Source organism: Nanorana parkeri, unplaced genomic scaffold, assembly GCF_000935625.1.
Source record: "Nanorana parkeri isolate BGI_ZX_2015 unplaced genomic scaffold, ASM93562v1 scaffold64, whole genome shotgun sequence".
Taxonomy (NCBI): Eukaryota; Metazoa; Chordata; class Amphibia; order Anura; family Dicroglossidae; genus Nanorana; species Nanorana parkeri.
The window spans coordinates 2,601,621-2,620,564 of NW_017306332.1; the positions used below are offsets into that span (position 1 = coordinate 2,601,621).

The 18,944-nt window shown below is 40.1% G+C and overlaps 1 protein-coding gene across 1 annotated transcript in view; it reads left to right on the forward strand.

Moving 5' to 3' along the window:
- The window catches only part of DNAH11 (dynein axonemal heavy chain 11), a 216,756-nt gene that overhangs the window by 27,776 nt on the left and 170,036 nt on the right, over window positions 1–18,944 (forward strand). Inside the window, exons 6-14 of the mRNA XM_018576316.1 lie at window positions 5,264–5,475; window positions 6,822–7,055; window positions 8,218–8,385; window positions 8,995–9,111; window positions 10,247–10,384; window positions 10,494–10,612; window positions 11,408–11,600; window positions 11,828–11,932; window positions 18,403–18,798. Coding sequence (XP_018431818.1) covers window positions 5,264–5,475; window positions 6,822–7,055; window positions 8,218–8,385; window positions 8,995–9,111; window positions 10,247–10,384; window positions 10,494–10,612; window positions 11,408–11,600; window positions 11,828–11,932; window positions 18,403–18,798 — 1,682 coding nt within the window. The remainder of the gene's footprint in view (window positions 1–5,263; window positions 5,476–6,821; window positions 7,056–8,217; window positions 8,386–8,994; window positions 9,112–10,246; window positions 10,385–10,493; window positions 10,613–11,407; window positions 11,601–11,827; window positions 11,933–18,402; window positions 18,799–18,944) is intronic.

Genomic DNA, 18,944 nt, shown 5'->3' on the forward strand with positions numbered 1-18,944 from the left:
AGGTGGGGATGTCTGTGTTCGGGTGTACTAATGAAGTTCTTGATATCTCTATCCCACAGCTGACTTCCACACTCTAGGCAGTCATGTACTGTCAGTTTACCAGCAGTCTCCCCCCTGGCAGACTCGGCAACATAACTCTTTCCCACACCTTTACCCATAGTGTCATTATTCAGCAGAGCGGCGTCTGCAGGGGAACCACATGTCCCAGCATTTTCATTAAACCCAACATCTTTTACATTGATTTCAATTATCTTTTCTACTATATTGGTGCCCTCTGGCAATTTCACCAACACTTCTTTAACCCCTTCCTGGGCTACACACTGTATTTTTGTATCCTCACCGTCTTTATGTTTACCCGTTTCCTGGCTCTCAGACAAGTCATGCATTATAGCCAATAACCCTTCTGCAAAACTGTCCCAATCTATAGCATCTGTGTTCCAGTCAAAGGCATTAAGCAGTACCACGTCATCCATCTGAGACACAGGGAACTGAACATTTTCCCCTTTTCTCACTTCAACACTTCCCACATAATGATCTGGTGGCTCTGCACTTAACCCATTCCCATCACTATGAGCCTGGGGCTCTTCACTGATCCCAGAAACATTTTCCAAAATTTCACTTGGCTTTAACACATTCTCATTAAAAGTTACAAGGTCAGTATTGCCCAGCAGGGCAGCACCATAGCTGTCCTGGGTAACCTTAGGTTGCAGCTCACATGGCTCTTTACAGGTTTCCAGGGACACCTCTGCTGCTTTACATACCGTCTCTAGGGAACGTAACACATTTTGACCAGGGGTCACTCCTACCACATAAACCTCCATCTTAGGTCCACATGACCCAGGTGTACACACAGAACCATTGTCAGCATCATGGCCTGGTGGCTCTGCACTAGCCACCTGTGCATTGCCACCCGATACCGCACTGAAACCTTGATCCGTCAGGTCAGCACCATAACTATCTCGGGGAAGCTCTGACTCCAACCTATTGAGCTCTACTAAGGTTTCCCAAGATACTTCTGCTTCACCCTTTTTGGTTGCCGATAATGCAGTTTTACCATCATTCCTATACATCTCAAAACATGCACTTTGAACACTTTTACATTTAGCAATATTAACCTTCTCATCAGCAATAATCTTCAAACCACTTTTTGCATCAAACATTGCATTGTCACATGCGTTTTTAACGCTCTTCAATTCCGTAGTATTGACTTTATCAGCACTAAGCATTGAGTCAACATTTGCATTACAAGGGAACAGTACATGTTCACATTAAGGATGGGCTGCATGTTCGAGTCGACCATAGGTTCGACTCGAACATTGCATGTTCTAGCGTCCGCCGAACGCCGAACATTATGGGATGTTATAGAACCTGCTGAAGCAAAAATGACATTTATATACATTTTATTGATATTTATATAGAACTCTAATATATACAAATTTCTGAGTTCTACCCCCATTGACTTGCATTGAGTTCTAAGTTCGAGTTAAAACTTTTTCCATGTTCGAAAGTTCGAGTTAGAACCAAACACGGGGGTGTTCGGCTCATCACTAGTTCACATTCGTTTTTAACTCTCGCCTCCCCATTATGCCATGCATTATGTAGGGGCAAGTCTCTCTCTAAATATCCAGTGGGTTGCCCAATTGGCGACACTCCCACTCCACACACAGTGTCACAGTCAGTCTCTCTAATGACTGTTTTATCAGTCCCAGCACTCAGCTCATTTAGGACAGTCTTACCCACTACCGCAGGTACAGAAGTGATCTTCACTTGAGTCTGCCAGGTGGGGGACTGCTGGTAAACTGACAGTGCATGACTGCCTAGAGTGTGGAAGTCAGCTGTTAGATCGAGATATCAAGAACTTCATTAGTACACCTGAACACAGACATCCCCACCTGCCTGCTGCCACTATATATATATATATATATATATATATATAATTTCATATATTGTATCTTCTTAAAATAATTATTTCAACTTATCTATGAAAATACACCATAATATGCAAGAATAGTTCATTATTAAATGCATATCTCTAAACTGCGAGATACTCTAAAGCCTTGGTTCTCAACTGGTGAGTCGGGACCCAAAAGTGGGTCGCGACCCCGTGTTCAGTGGGTCGCCGCATGCCTTCCATTTTTCTAGGTGAGAGGCTCATCAGCCTCCCCATCGCGCAGCACTGTCAGTTCTTACGCTGAGCAGCCATTCAAAATATGCTGCCCAGTGTCAGCTTGAGGTGGGGTGCACTGGGGGTATGACTGCAAGGGAGCTCCATCCATACATGCATTGCTTATAGCTCCCACGCATGTCCTGTAGCAGTGCCTGGACTGGAATGACGTCACATTCTGGCTCCTGGTACCTCTACAGGCGCACATGGGAACTGTACAAGCAATGCATGTATGGATGGAGCTCCGTCACAGCACAACGGCCCACACTGCTGTGCGTTCCATTGCAATGCAACTTGGGTCGCGACTTAATGCCCGAGGACAAATGTGGGTCTTAAGGTTACACAGGTTGAGAACCACTGCTCTAAAGGCTCCTAATATTAAATCATTTGAGTGCTACGTAATAATACATATGCTCATTAATGTCAGTATGAAATATATAGGTTAATAACAAATCCCACTACAGTTGAAGAGCACTGAGCTAGACCATAGGCTTGTAGAACAACATCTTAAAACTACATAGACATTGTACTTTTTACTTTTATGCTGCTGTAGAACAAAAATCAGAAATTTTGGCATCTTCTTAATAAATCTCTGCCTGCATAGCGTCAGGAACTGTCATCATTACTTCTGTCTAGATTGTAGATATCTATTAAACATGGTAATGGTTAGACTTGTGCGCCGTCAAAAAATTTGTTCCGTTTCGGAACATCCGTTATTTCGTAATTCGTGTCCGAAACTCAATTTGGATTCGTACGAAATACGAATTTCCGTTAGTTTCGGCACATTTTCGTAACTTTACGACCATTCGTTATGATGACGTTAAAAAGCAAAAATACCTTTGTTAATATTGGAGTCGATGTGGTAGTTGTTTTTTTATCCAAAATACGAATTTCGTTAACGGATTCCGGATCCGAATTTCGTATTTCGGATAAAAGAAAACTACCATCAACTCCAATATAAATGTACTTTGCTTTTTAACTTCAATATAACGAATGTTCGTAACAGAACGAAAATACGTCAACGGAATTTCGTATTTCCTGCCTGCATTGTAATGCAACTGTCAGCAGCAGAAGAGAAAACCTCTGATTGGTCAACCAAACGAAATACGAATTCCCTTAACGGATTCCGTATCCGAATTTCGTATTTCGTATTTTTTTAAAAACTTCCATCAACTCCAGTATATTAACAAATGTACTTTATTAACAAATGTCCATTAACGGATTCCGTGTCCGAATTTCGTATTAAAAAAAAAACTACCATCAACTCCAATATATTAACAAATGTACTTTGCTTTTTAACTCCAATATAAATGTACTTTGCTTTTTAACTTCAATATAACGAATGTTCATAACAGAACGAAAATACGTCAACGGAATTTCGTATTTCCTGCCTGTGTATTGTAATGCAACTGTCAGCAGAAGAGAAAACCTCTGATTGGTCAACCAAACGAAATACGAATTCCCTTAACGGATTCCGTATCCGAATTTCGTATTTCGTATTTTTTTTAAAACTTCCATCAACTCCAGTATACCGCCTGCATTGGAATGCAACTGTCAGCAGCAGAAGAGAAAACCTCTGATTGGTCAACCAAACGAAATACGAATTCCCTTAACGGATTCCGTATCCGAATTTCGTATTTCGTATTTTTTTTAAAACTTCCATCAACTCCAGTATATTAACAAATGTACTTTGCTTTTTAACTTCAACGGAATTTCGTATTTCTTCCTGCCTGTGTATTGTAATGCAACCGTCAGCAGCAGCAGATCCGTATTTCGGATTAAAAAAAAAATCTTGTCATGTTGTTCAACCTCATTTACAGGGGTAATATTAGTTCCTGTTTCAAAGAAATTCGGATCTGAAATTCGTTAACGGAATTTCGTATTTCGGATATAATTCGGAAACTGCAATTCGGATTTCGGATGCTTCCGAATTTACGAATTTCAGGAAAATTCATACATATTTTGATTCGTAACGAAACGAATCGCACATGTCTAGTAATGGTCACACTGAATATATTGAATCTAGACACTCGTAGTGGGCTACTGCATGTTAAAGCCCAACTGAACAATTCGTTTTGATCAGCTAAATACATTCAGCTGCATCAAAACAAATGTGCAAAAGCTTACAGTTCATTTTCTTTCAAAAGCAGCCGTAGAAAGGCCTCTCTCTTGCCACCATGCTTCAGAGAAAAACTCTTGCTCTAGGTGTGGAAGCAGTGGTCTCTCTGCAGAGGTCTGACATGCTGCTTGTAGAATCAGACCTATAATTCAGCAATCGGGAAAGCCAATACTCCCTGCTGATTGGAAAGTTTAGCTCCGAATTAGCATGGGGTGTGTTGGACCTTTGCAAAGAGACCACTGCTTTCACACAAAAAGTAAGGGTCCTTCTCTTTAGCATGCTGGCAGTGGACAGTCTTTTATGCTCAGGTTGTGGTTGATTTCTAACAAAAGTTAGCTGTAATGGTGGCCATACACTTTACAACCCTCGCAAGACTTTTGTCTTGCGAGGGTTGCAAAGTACTTAAAAAAACGTACGATCTGCCCATCTTGGACAGGCAGATCGTACTTGCGATCATCGCAAGCCCGCCCCCCTGAGGGGCGGGCTTACGATGCCTGCAATGAGGGGCGGGCTTACGATGACTGCAAACGGGCTGTGTGCGCTTGCGCAGACCGGCCCGTTCGGCAGTTGTCGAACCAGCAGGCCACTAACTCGCCGAGAATCGTACGATTCCCGGCGGGTTTTCTAGCCTGCTGGTGCGACGGAAGACGTGCGACCGTACAGTAGAAACGGTCGCACGCCTTCCATATACTGCACGATTTTCGTACGATCGCAGGATTTCCCGCGATTCTCGTACGAGAATCGTGCAGTGTATGGGCACCTTAAGATCCTGAACTCATTTTGTATGCACCTGGCATGTATATTGCCAATTTAAAGTGAAAGTCCATTTGGAGATCAGATTCCCTTCAGTTTGGAAGCTAAAATAAGATAGCTCATACTAAATGAAATACATGAAGTAATCATCTGATTGTATTTTATATGCTCTAATTACAATTTATGTTTCTGGTGTATAATCATTATCTTTTGTTTGTTTATATAAGCACTTACGGAAGCTGAAGACATTGATCTGCACCTGAGAACAATAGAACCGCATATACAGTTATTAGAAGAGACTGACTTTCCTCAGATTACTACTTTCATCCCACCTCTGTTCCACACCATCTGCTTGATCTGGAGTAACTCCACTTACTATAATACCCCTGCTCGGATCATTGTACTGCTGCAAGAGTTCTGCAACTTGCTTATTGATCAGGTAGTGCAAATGCTTTCTAAACTAATAAAAAACAGTTTTACTGACCCCGCTTGTACTTGTGAAAAATGAAGTTTAAAGCATAGTTACACAGTGTTCCATTATTGACCACTGATAGGAACAAGCTCCTGGTAAGTCAGTAACGAGGAAAAGATCAGCTGCCTGCGCCACTCGGGATCCTGAAAGCTTCTCTCCTCCCTGCTGGGCATCGGTGCTGCTTCAGAAGGCACACAGACCGGCACCTAGCATGGATAAGAGAAGCTAGGGATACACATTGGGGGAATTTATCAAAACTGGAGCCAACAGAACCTGGAGCAGTTTCCCAGGGCAACCAGTCAGCACCTCTCTTCAGTTTGCTCATGTAAGATTTGAAAATGAGACAGAGAAGCTGATTGGCTGTAGTGCAAATCTACTCCAGTTTTGATAAATTCCCCCAGTGAACTTTGCAAGCAAGGTCCACTCACTATCTCTGCGCCCTCTCCCAGTTTATAAAGCATAGTATAATAGTAGTGCAAAAATACTGTATACCAATGGGGAAAAAAGTTAGAAAATATATTTACTTAACATCTTCCGGGTGTGACAAACTTATCCTTTTGGCGAGATTTCGGTGGAACTTTGAGTACCCCAAATTTTGCACTATGCTGGAGCTTGTTCTTGTGAGATTTGGCATCCTCACCATTCCCAGAATCTCGCTGGATGGAGCATGGCATGACCCCTGCCTAGGCACCGTGTACAGAAGACGGGGATAAGGTAAGTATATATTCAGGTACATTTTTCTGGCTACTAAAGTTAGTAATTGAAGCAGTCATAATAAAGCTGACCCCTTGCATGTGTGCTTCTGGATACTGGTTCACAGCCCTCAGACCAGCAACAGATTAAATAAGAATTGGGCGCTAGGGAACATAGCAGCTTTACTTGACATTTTTAAAGATTGCAATCAGCCATCCCATCTTCATTATCAGTACTATCATAGACTGCCCCTATCAGACACCAACTGCCTACAAACGCACAAGCACATCCTTCTTTGTGAAGTGATAGGGAGGTGAAAGTTGTAGCTGGGCCACCTGGACATCCTGTGGTCCCCAGGTTTCTGCCACGGGGCATGATCTATCTCTGCTTAAGACTGCTCTGTGTATTGGTGTAAAAGTTTGTATTATATTATGGCAATAACTAATGATTGAGCAGTTTCTAGAAGGTCGCCCAAATGATAAAATTCTATTGTTAGTCCATTCAGCTGTGAGTTTGTTGTCAGAGTCCTGTTTAATGAAATGTGGTTGATTGACAGAGTTATGACCCTTTTTTTCTTACATTTCGAGCATTAAGCTTGATTATCGTTTGTTAAATTCCAGGCAAAATCGTATCTTTCTCCGGAAGATCTTTTCAAGGAGGAAACAGAGGAAGCTCTGGAGCATGTACAAATCACTGAGAACGTCCTCAAGAGCTTCAAGCTTTCCTTTCAAAGTCACAGAAGCAATCTGGGGTCATTCTATGTGGATAGCAACGAGTTCAAACCCTGGGATTTCCGATCTCAACTGGTGTTTGCAAGATATGACAGGTTTCTTGAGCGCCTAATGAAAATTGAGGTATTTAATTCTACTAATTGTATCCTATTCAGAGTTGAAAACTATAAATACTTAGAATGGAGAACTATGAATTGCAAATGAGGTGACCTGCACAGGGCTTTTCAAGGAAAGCACTACTTTCCCAGGCTAAATAAGATATATATTCTGCTTAAAATAATACATTCTTTTAATGGTTATAATTATTACTGTAACTATTCCCATGTGACACAGTTAGTGACCACAACAATTATATTTAATTAGACAGATATTACATTTTAAGGCTTTCAGTCTGACAAAATAAACATCAAGTGATTCTGTTTTTATACATTTTTACTTACTGTTCTTTCAGAAATCTTATTCTCTACCGTTTTTTAAGAAAATGGATATATTTTATGTTACAATACAGTAAATAAGAAAATTATTGTTTTATGACATTTGTAGAAAGGAATTATATGCATATCATTTTAATGGTGTAATCGGTGCCCAAAAAAGCAAGAAGAGGATAAAAGGCTAGTCACCAGTGTTTCTTTTGTTCTCCCTGCAGATGATAATTTTCTCGTTGCTGACTTACCATGCCTTGTTCTGAACCATGTCTCTGTGTGGTGGCAGCCATCTTGGTAAAGGCAGGACTTTGCTTCCCCATTTCAGAGCTGTCCCTCTGATGACTGGTGATTTTCAGGCTGGTGGGTTAATATAGTAAAGAAACAGCAGGAGAGGTGTAGAAAGCGCAGATCAGCAAAACAGGGAGTTACTTGCAGCTGCCAAGATGAAAACCAGTGAGCACCCTAGATTTGAAGTTAAGGATGGTCATGGAGAAGTACCCATGGTGGAATTGTACTGCTTATAAACCACATTGGCCATAGATGGGTGTGATGTTAGGTGTTTGCAAAGTTTTGCCAATATAGCCTATTAGAATATATAATGCATGCTGTGTCCTGAAGCTATGCATCATATGTGCTCCCTAAATTTTTATTTTTTTATAGATTTGTGCTTTCTCGTCCTGTCTTTAGTAGAAAGATGTACAAAATCCCAGTGTGCTTCTTTGAAGCATCAGTCTGGGTAAAGAGCACATGTAAAAGATGACCTGCTGGTCTGGACTTCAGACCTGGAAGCAAAGATTGCTATGCTTTGGGGCTCCCATGTAATTTTCTATTTGTTTTCTATTTTTTTTTAATCATTTTAGGATGTTTTACGAACCACTTTAGAGTTCCAGAAACTTGAAAAATTAGAGTTTGGAGGAAGTAAAGGATACACTCTGACGGAACAGGTCGTACATCTCCAAGAAGAGTTTGAAGAGAGATGTAAATTGTTCAAAGAAAGTGATCATGATCCAACAGATTACACCAATATGGTATCGGCTTCCAAATTATTGAAGCACATATATGTTTTCTGATATTAGTTTTTGTATGTACATACTGGCATATTGCCATATTGTGATGCAAATTATTGAAAAAAATTTACTTTGGAAAGAAGTGTAACCATGAGCAATGATGTAATTCTAATAATGAGTCTGGAATTACTAGATGTAGACAAGGCGCATAGGAAATTCCTATATTCCTTATCTCCATCTTGTGGTGAGAATACCGTGGTAATGGCATTTGCCCAGCATATGGCTGGTCGGAAGATTTATTAATCATCCCATTAATGTTCACTTTCTATGGATAGGCAGGTTTTCATTTAGACATCTGCCTTCCTTCAAAGGCATTGCAATATTGTCAGGACCCACCAAGATGTCCACCCAGACTTGATGGTAGGGTAAATACAGCTGACATCTGTGCTTACATACTGTATGTTTATTTGTATTTATATCAATCCTTTTTTTGTTGTTGTTACCTACAAAGATTTGGCTATGTATGGCCACCCTAATAGAAAACAAAATAAAATATACGATAACTATGTAATCACTATTTATTTTATAACCTATTCATTGTAGCCTTAAGCGTTTTGTAATTTATTGCAGGAGTTTGAAAATTATTACTTTGACTTCAAGGCTAAAGTATTGGATCTTGAGACCCAGATTGCAACAATGATATGTTTGGCATTTAAGGACTGTACTGGACTGGAATCAGCTTTTAAGGTGTGCATCTTTTTTTCTGTATCAAAATAATATTACAGAGACATTGATTTTGTGTATAGGTGAACTTATCACTGTGATAGCAAATCTTCTAGACCTCCCTGTTGCCCCTGAAAACCAGGGTACCTTTTTTGGAAATAACACATGCAACTTGGCATATAGTTTTCTGAGTCTGGGGGCTTTGGTACTCTCTAGCACAGCATTTATCAAATGTATTTTATGTACCACTTTGTTCCAGCTAATATTTATCAGCCTAATAACGTTTATAAGTTTTTATCTGAAGTACCCACGAAAATATGCACATTTATTGTTCATGCTCTTTACATCAGCATTTTACAAATAATTCCTAATGCTGTTAAAGTATCACTGACACGCTGAGTTGTATAATGGGTTTGGTTAGTTTTTATTTAGCATTTTGTTCTAAATCTATGAGTTTAACAACTACAAAAACCATTCACTATCAGGTGTATCAGAAATGGCTAACGTAGAATGCCGGGATTTCTAATAAAGAAAAACACTGTGCTGTTGTTTGCCTGTTTAAACAGACTACTCCAGGCAAGTCCATGTTTGCTAGGAGTGAGGGAAAGGTGTATGTCCTTCCTAAAGCCACTATCAAAATTTGCAGCGTTTCTTACTACCGCCTATTACTGGCCCTTCTGCCACTGAAACTATTTAAAGAAGATACGTCACAGACACTCTTACTTAGGAGCCGATTTATATATCTTACACGCGGCATATAGCTTGTCAAATGGTGTTTGCACAGCACTGCCGCCACTAGATGATGCTGAGCAGCAAAGACATTTCCTATGCTCCTCCGCACTATCTTGTGTCGGTAGTTCTGTGTGAGGGGAGCAATAAAAATTATTTGAATGTTTAATGTAATTAATCTATGAATCTATCATGGAATAATAAAGGCATCTTTTTTCCAAAAGTGCAAATAATACTTTGTGACTTACAACATAAGGTGAACTCTTGAATGTACATGGGGTATTATTACCAGAGTAGATCTAATATAACCACCCTGATTGCATTGTGTATAAATGACAATACATGCCTTAATTTGTAAAAATGAAAATTTGTATAGTGAAAATATATCATAGCAAATTGTTTAGTTTCTAACTTGTATGTCTCTTTGCAGTTGCTGGCTCTCTCTGGTTATTTTCTGGAAAGGCAGGTTATTTTGGACATCTTCAGTCCCAATTATTATACACTTCTTCAGATGTACAGTGAGGAGCTGGATAAATGTAAGCTGTTATACGATGAGCATGTTAAACAGGTACAGTATGAAAAAAAATGAACACATTAAAAATGACATGTGAAGCAGCTCAATTATTATTATTATTTATTATTAGTATCATTATATGGCTATATGTTTTACTCTGTAGATGGAAACCTGTGTTGTACACAAAAATATGCCTCTCATCTCTGGTATCTTGAAGTGGACCAAAGAACTCAAAGAACGGATACAGATTATGTGGTCCAATTTCAGATTTATCCAGCATGAGTGAGTGTCTGTTTCCTAAATTAAAGTTCAATTTATTATGCACAACTTATGTCACTACTTTTCTGCCATCAGAGACTCCCAGCTACCCATCAGCACCATACACTTCTCATTAGATTTTCTGAATGTACTTGCTGCCACAGACCTACCTATCAAAAATATTATCAAGAGACCATGTCAAGTTTGATAGAAATCTCAAAACTTGCTCCCTACGGTAGAAGAAGTATTATACCCATTTCTCCTACTTCATCAGAATCTTCAACATTTGACACTGCTGGTAATGTATGCATTTGTCCTTCTGCTGTATGCGGCAATTCCATCCTCCAAACCCTACGTTACTACAGGACACAAAGGTCCAAAAATCAAAAGACGGTGCATGGCTGAGGACACAGGCATCCCAAAACTTTAGAAGTGTTAAATGCTGGACGTTCTGATACAAACATACCTCTGGACTGCAGTGAAGGTAGAAGACGGGTCACTAGAGGGGTGTGTATATTTCTTATGCAGGGATTTTTTTCAAGGAAACCCTCTATGTAGAATTGCAGAGAGACTCCTCTCTTGTGTTGCAGTTTATACAAAAGGCTACGTTTGGTCTCATTTAGAAATAATAATCTCTTAAAAAAATGTTTTTTTTTTAATTTGACTGGAAAAGCTTTGATACTACACTTTACCAGTGCATTCTGAAATAAAGGTATTTGGTATCTAAAGTAATGGAAGTGCAAGCAAAGATAGATGCAAAAAAATAAGTGCAAACTTTTTAAAAATGTGTTTTGTCTTTATAACCTTTTACTTTTGTAGAAGTGTGGAAAGCCCAGAGGCCTCATCCATTTATCAGAAATATATGGAGATGATGACTCTGTTAGACCAGCACGAGGATCTGGCCTATGAAAAGTGGATAACTGGGGTTGATGAAATTTGTAAGTTCAATCTAGACCAACCGCTTATAAAACGTACTGCAGATGGCCTTCTCTCTGTCAACTTTGACCCCAAGGTAAATATTCTTTTCTTAACATTTGTGATTAAGTTATTGTGGTGTTTACTGTTTATTTGCAGTCAGTTTTAATAAGAGAAAATGCATTTAACGATCCAGCAACTGGTGTACATAATGGCACCACAACCATTTTAAAATTCTGTCATCAATACAAGTTGGAATACAGATATGAAGGCTTAAAAGAACACTACATAAAATATTATTATAATAAGTGTATTTTATTGCAGCTAGTAGCAGTATTAAGGGAGGTGAAATATCTCCAGGTATTAAATCATTCAGAAATACCCAAGGCTGCATTGGAAATCTTTGAGAAGAAAGAAATTCTACACAAGGTAAGGTTCACGTTTAAATCTCCGTTTGTATTGTTCTTCTCTCTCTTTTTTTTGTTTGGTTTTTTTCTCCTCACTTTAAGGGTCAGTTCACCAAAAAAATATATCTTTTAATTGTTCATTAAGGGACACAGGATTAGTAATTATTCTGATAACATTGTGTTATACTGCCGCCTGCAGGGGCATTTGGACACTGGCAAACAAGAAAGCCGTGGACTAGCCAGATATAACCAATCCTACTCCCAGCGTGCTTTAGTTTTGTGCTAGTCCTAGGAGGAAGGTCATCTTTTCTATTTTGACATCTTTTTATACCAGCCATTTTATTTTATTTAAGTGTATTTTGTTGTTCTTCAATCAAGACATCATCTACACGCTGCTGAGCTGGGCTTTCTATGCAACTATCCAGATTAGGTAATCCTCTGCATTGCCTTGGAGGCTGACCCAGGCCCCACTGGACTAAATATTGCTAACCTTGCCTGGATTATGTCCTTCCAGCACTGTGCACTGCCAGTGGCACTTCCCAGACCCATAGGCATTGTGTTAGTTAGCTGCAGAGTTTTTTTCAGCTCCAGATCTGTGGCACAGCCTCTTATGTGGTCTAGTTTTTGAAGACTGTTAATGGAGTATGCCATTCTGGCTGAGCATTGGGAGTTACTATAGTATTTGGGAACATTAATGCTACCAATACCCCCCATTCCGTAAGGGGGTAATGCGGAAAAGGTGAGCACTTGACATAATTAAATGCTGTGTCATTAGCTTAGGTGTCACACGGTAGGTAGTTCCTTCCCCCCGTTACTCCTATCTGCAAGACGCCCATGGTTCACATTCCAGTTAGTCCTTGCTGCTTTCTATAGTGACCTGGCCACCTCTGGCTGCTGGATTATATGTGCTTTGCCTAATTGCTGCATGTCCTAATGCTTTGACTTTTATGAACTGGCATGCCTTGTGAACTTGTTGCCATGCACTGCACAGTCTGATAACTGAAGTGGAGAGCTTTTGGCTTAACATCTGAGCAAGTGAAAGTCTAATCCTTACCAGTAATGGAATGGAGCAAAACAGCCACTACATCATAGATCAGAAGTGATACATGCCATGTCAATACAATATCAAGATTGACATCTCAATCAAGTCCATGAATGCCAAAGGCAGGAGCATTTTAAATAACAAGCAAGCTTTTGCTGTTTTTTCTATTTATTCCTCTTTGACTACAGTATATGTTCAGCACACGAACATTTATATGTGCCATCTAGTGGGATCTTTGTTGATGCTATGGGGACTTAGCTTATTAATTGTGCTCATTTTTTGCTGCCGTCAAATGAGAAGCTTCATTCAAATCAATATGCCACAGGATCCTCTGTACCACTTCTTCTTGTGAGATTTTGTAACCCATTAGTAATAATTCAAGCAATGCGGATATAGTTAATATGGAACAATATTATGTTATTTATTACTTCTATGACCTATGTTAGTCTTTTCAACTCATTTGACTACTATGACTGGTGTGGATATGTCTAATGAACATTTGAACAAATGGTTTACATTGAATTAATTTTATTATTGGTGTTTTTATGTGTATTGTTTCACTTCATTTTGGCATATTTGAACAATGATTGGTATTTTTATTTTTTTTATTACCTGTGCAAAATTGGGTATAAGCTAAAGCCCCTATGTGCTATGTAAGTCACCATACTTTGTATGTTATGGGTCCAAGCATTTATACCTTTTTTGGATTTGTTATAAATCATTTTTGAATGCATTCGCAGAAGTCAGAGGCACAATTTTTTTCTGTGATTATTAGGGGGAGTGGAGTCAGCTAACGTCAAAGATCCAGCTACAGTGCTTACGTACCCTTCAGTTGTAAAACGCCTAGAGCTTTTGTCTTCAGTCCCACATTATTGTGTTGACAGTCTAATTGACATTTATCCATCTCATTTCCAAAATGAGCCTTCTCACTGTAAACCTAAACATGGGGCTTAAATGCTGATCTGCTGAACAGCAATGTAAAACATTTTGCACTTCCCTTTTAATTTTGTATGCCTCTTTGGTGCTTTGCTGGAGAGTTTCATAAAGGACATTACTGGTGGTAAAAATACTCCCTTATCCCACACTCTGCCCTTGCCCAATTTCATGTTGTCTAACCTATATGAATCTGCACACCGGCTAGAAGACCTCCATTCTTGCAGACCTTTTGAATCAAGGGTTAATTAGCATTGTGCCAACAGCAGAAAGATTTCAGGGTTTTTATTCCAATCCTCTTCACTGTTCCAAATCCAAAAGGAGGCATTTGTCCTATATTGGACCTGAAGCTCTAAATGTTTTCATTTGAGTCTACAAGTTCCACATTGAATCCACCAAGTCTGTCATAGGCTTTCTTCACCAGGGAGACTCTCTAGCCTCGGCAGACATCAAGAATGCGTACTTGCATGTCCCCATCTTTCCAGTGAATCAGAAGCTTCATTTTTACATAGGGGTTGTTAGAGATCTGGATGGAGGGAGGCCGGTGGATATAGTATATTTGGACTTTTCAAAAGCATTTGACATGGTACCACATAAAAGTTTACTACACAAACTGAGAACCATGGGCATAGAGGAAATAGTGTGTACATGGATAGAAAACTGGCTACAGGAACGTGTATCGATAAATGGCACCTTCTCGGATTAGGCTAGGGTCATGAGCCGAGTGCCGCAGGGTTCTGTGCTTTATTAACGATATTGTGGAGGGGATAAACAGTCATGTTTCAGTGTGATACTAAAATCGGGAGGGTAATAGACACGGACTTAGACACCATAACATTACAGGAGGACCTGGATAAAATAGGGGAGTGGGCAACTATATGGCAGATGAGGTTTAATGTTGATAAATGTAAAGCTGTGCACTTTGGGGTTAAAAATAAGCAAGTGGACTACACACTAATGGGAACTCCACTGGGGAAGTCAGAATGGGAAAAAGATTTGAGGGTCATTGTAGACCACAGGCTGAATAATAGCCTGCAGTCTCAGGCTGCTGTAAACAAAGCAAGTAGCGTTCCTGTCCTGTATTAAGAGGGGAATGTTTTCCAGGGACAAGTCTATTATTGTGCCACTTTATAGATCACTGGTTCGGCCTCATCTGGAGTATGCAGTCCAGTTTTGGGCACCAGTGAACAGAAAGGATGTCCTTGAACTGGAAAGAGTCCAGAGGAGGGCAACCAAACTCATAAACGGGATGGAGGACCCGAGCTATGAGAACAGGCTACTAAATTGAAACATGTTCTCATTGGAAGTCAGGAGATTAAGGGGGACATGATTTTCATGTACAAAATGTTTACCGGGGATAGCAACATTAGCAGCAAATCATTCAAGAGGCAATTGGACGATTTCCTCAGGGACCGTAATATACAGGGGTACAAGTACTCTTAGGAAGGTGATCACACGGGGACATAAACTTTCACACACATTAGTAGAACCATATACATGCACACAATAGGTTGGACTTGATGGACATATGTCTTTATTCAACCTCAAATATTATGTAATCAACGTTATCTGTGGGCCCTCAGCACTATCAGTTTGTAGCCCTACCTTTTGGTATATCCTCCGCACCGTGAGTGTTTACCAATGTTCAGGCCCCAGTACTAGCTTTTCTGTGCTCACAGTGTTTTTCCATTATGGGATACCTAGACAACCACCTATTGAGGGAACAGGTTTGGTTAGATCCTCAACCTTCAGAAATCATTGCTGGAACTGACACATCGCTTAGAGTATCTGGGTCTCATTGTAGACCCCGCTCAGGCCAAACAATTTCTTCAAGAAAACTTTTGCTACACCAATCCCAGTTTCCAACTGTACGATCCAGGAGCTGTCCAACTCTATAATTCTGCATGAGATTTCTAGGCTTGATGGTAGCCTCCTTCAAGGTAGTTCATTTTGCTCAGTTCCATTCTAGACCCCTATAACACTAAAGACCAGCTTGTCTGTGGCCTGGTGGTTTAAGAATCCAGCTCCGGAGTTGGAAAATCCTTCCTCCCTCTGTCTTGGGAGATCATCACATCATTCTGGCATCAACAGATGCCAGAATGAAGGACTGGACAGTGAGTCCTATATACCTTGTCAGTGCAGGGGACTCTGTCAACTAAAGAGTCTCATCTGCTGATTAACATTTTGGAGCGATGAGCGATTTTGCTGCCCCTGCAACACTGGACACCCCCAGCTGGAAAATGTATCCAATTAGGATTCAGATGGACAATGCTACAGTGGTGGCACATATCAGGGAGGAACCAGAAGTAGAAAAGATTTTAGATTTTGTACAGAGTTCCACATTCCAGCCTTGTCCACCATTCACATACCAGGCATGTACAATTGCCAGGCATACTACCATAGCCAACAATGTCTGGACTCAGGGGAGTGGTCCCTCTACCAGGAAGTTTTTCAGGGCCTGTGTCACAGTTTGGAGATGTCAGATGTAGACTTATTGGCCTCCAGATTTAACAAAAACTGTACAGGTTTGTTTACAGATACAGAGATCCCCCAAGGTCAATGTGTACGCTCTGGGGACACCATGGTTTTAGTACAACCTGATCAATGTTTTCTCCCTGAAAACCTCCTTCCTTGTTCACCCCAGATTATCAAGATAGAGGGCATAAGAGTGATACTCCTAGCTCTGGACTGGCCAAGGCAAATGTGGTACTCCAACCCGATCAATCCTCTGGCAGACATCCGGCGGACTGTTCCAGATCGACTGGAACTCCTATCTCAAGGACTGATTTACCACCCTGCTTCACAGTGGTTGACTTTAATGGGAAGGCTTTTGAAGCCTAGGTCTTGAGAGACTGTAATTCCTAAACTTTTTAAAGTTAAAAAGACTACCTCTTGTATGGTCTACCATAGCACATGAAAGGCTTACTTTGCTTGTGGCAAAGAAAGAAAGTTCTACCCCAGCAATTATTCCTTGGGATGAATCCTAAACTTTTTATAATCTGGTTTAGAATAACATTTGGCCCGGAGTACCATCAAAGGACAATTCTCAGCTTTTGCATTATTATTTTCAAGTCCGATTTGGCTTTCCATTCCTTGGTCAAGACCTTTTGTACAGGTTATGTCTCATGTGGCTCCTCCTCTACAACATTCAGTGACTCCGTGGGACCTTAATGTGGTTCTGTCAGCCCTTTAGAGACTGACTTCTGAACGTACAACCGATATCCACCTTCACTCTTTCCTTGCTGGCATCACTTCTGCAAGACATGTATCTGAACTTATGGATTTATCCTATAAAGAACCCTTTGATAACGTAATAATGAAGCCTAGAGCCTTCGTCCTCTCTAAGGTGGTTTCGGCCTTTCACCTCAACCAGAACATTGTTCTCCAATTTCTCTGTCTGGCTCCAGTACATTAGGAGATTTCTCTTAATTGCCTGGACATAGTTCTTGCTGCACGGGTTTACCTCTCAGCCACCAATTTCATTCCATAGACTGACTCTCTTTTTGTGATTCCTGGTGGTATCTGTAAAGGAGAACAAGCTTCTTGCTCCACCATTTTTCTTGGTGGCTTGGACAGATCATTGTTCAAGCATATGGTCTTAAGGACAAGGTTTCCACCTTAGTTCCGCCAAGATACGCACTCTTACTATGTCTGGAGTGCCTCTTTGGCTTTTAGGCTTCAGGCAACTGTTTGGTAGATTTGCAAGGTTGCCACCTGGTCTTATGTTCATTCATTCTCCAAGAGTTACCAAGTGGATTTTCAGGTCTCCTCTAATGTCAACTTAAGGCATAAGGTCTTTCAGGTACCTCTTCATGTTGCAGGCTGCCCCAGTTTTATTCTGTTTTGATATGTGGGCCTATTTGGTGTTTTGTTTGCTGTGTTGCCCACCCCTCAGTGGGCTGCTTTTTGACATCTCAATCCTTTCAGACTAACTACTGATCCTGCATCCCTTTTAATGAACGGTAAAAAAAAAACAGGATTTATGTACTTAAATGGTCCATGCCTGGTGGGGTTATGCCTAGTGGGCCAACGGCTTTTTTGTTTGTCAGTGTCTGAATCCTCCTATAGGTGGCGGTATAATCCAATCTTATCAAAATAAGTACTGATCCTGGGTCCCTCCATGAACTGAAAAATTTAACGGGCAGTGTGGGACTTCCTGATAATGGCTACAGAACCAGGAGTGCTTAGTTCTCACCAGTAGAGTCTTTGAGAGCTATAATAAATTGTCTGTTGGTTTATCAATTACCAGAATATCAGTGTAGGGTAAACCAACCCTTTTAAGTGTGTCTGAGCACTTTTAAGACCCTTTTTTTTTTTTTGCACCCTTTACAATGTACAAATTCTTAAAAAAACTTCACTTGATGGTACGCACAGTGGTTTATAGTTCAGGCTTTGTCATGTTCAGACTTATGTAAATCTGCACCCTTTGTTCTACCAATTAATGGGCAGCTAAGCAGTTGGTAGTTGTATATAGTTATATGTAATAACTGTATTTCTTGTGTTACTATGTTCCACAGTATATTCGAGGCTTGGACCTTCTAGTACAGTGGTACAATAAACTGAAGCAAACTGTGCTAGAAGTGGAATACCCATTGGTTAAGGATGACATAGAGGCCATCAATGAACAGTTGAAAGATGCTGAGAATCGCTATGCCTGGAATTGTGAGGACTGCTGGGATTACATTATTCAAGTGAAGTCCGTAGTTTATGACTTGGAGAGAAGAGTACAGAAGTCAAAGGACAACATTGCCACAATGCAGCAGGTCATGAACTCATGGGCAGAGCAGACTTTATTTTCTCGAAAGGACAACAAAAAAGAAGCCTTGATCAATCTAGAGGACAAAAGTGAACAAGTAAATAAAAAATACCAGCTGATCCAAGAAGATGGATATAAACTGCGTAGCCTAGCTGAGGTATTCTAAATTTTGGAATTATTTTATTTTTTTATTTTTTATGATTATAAGATATCCTAAAAAGCTTGCTAAATTGTTTTAAATGATTAAAGTGATATTAAAGTCAAACGCTTTTTAATCTGTTTTAAATGCTGATTAAAACATTT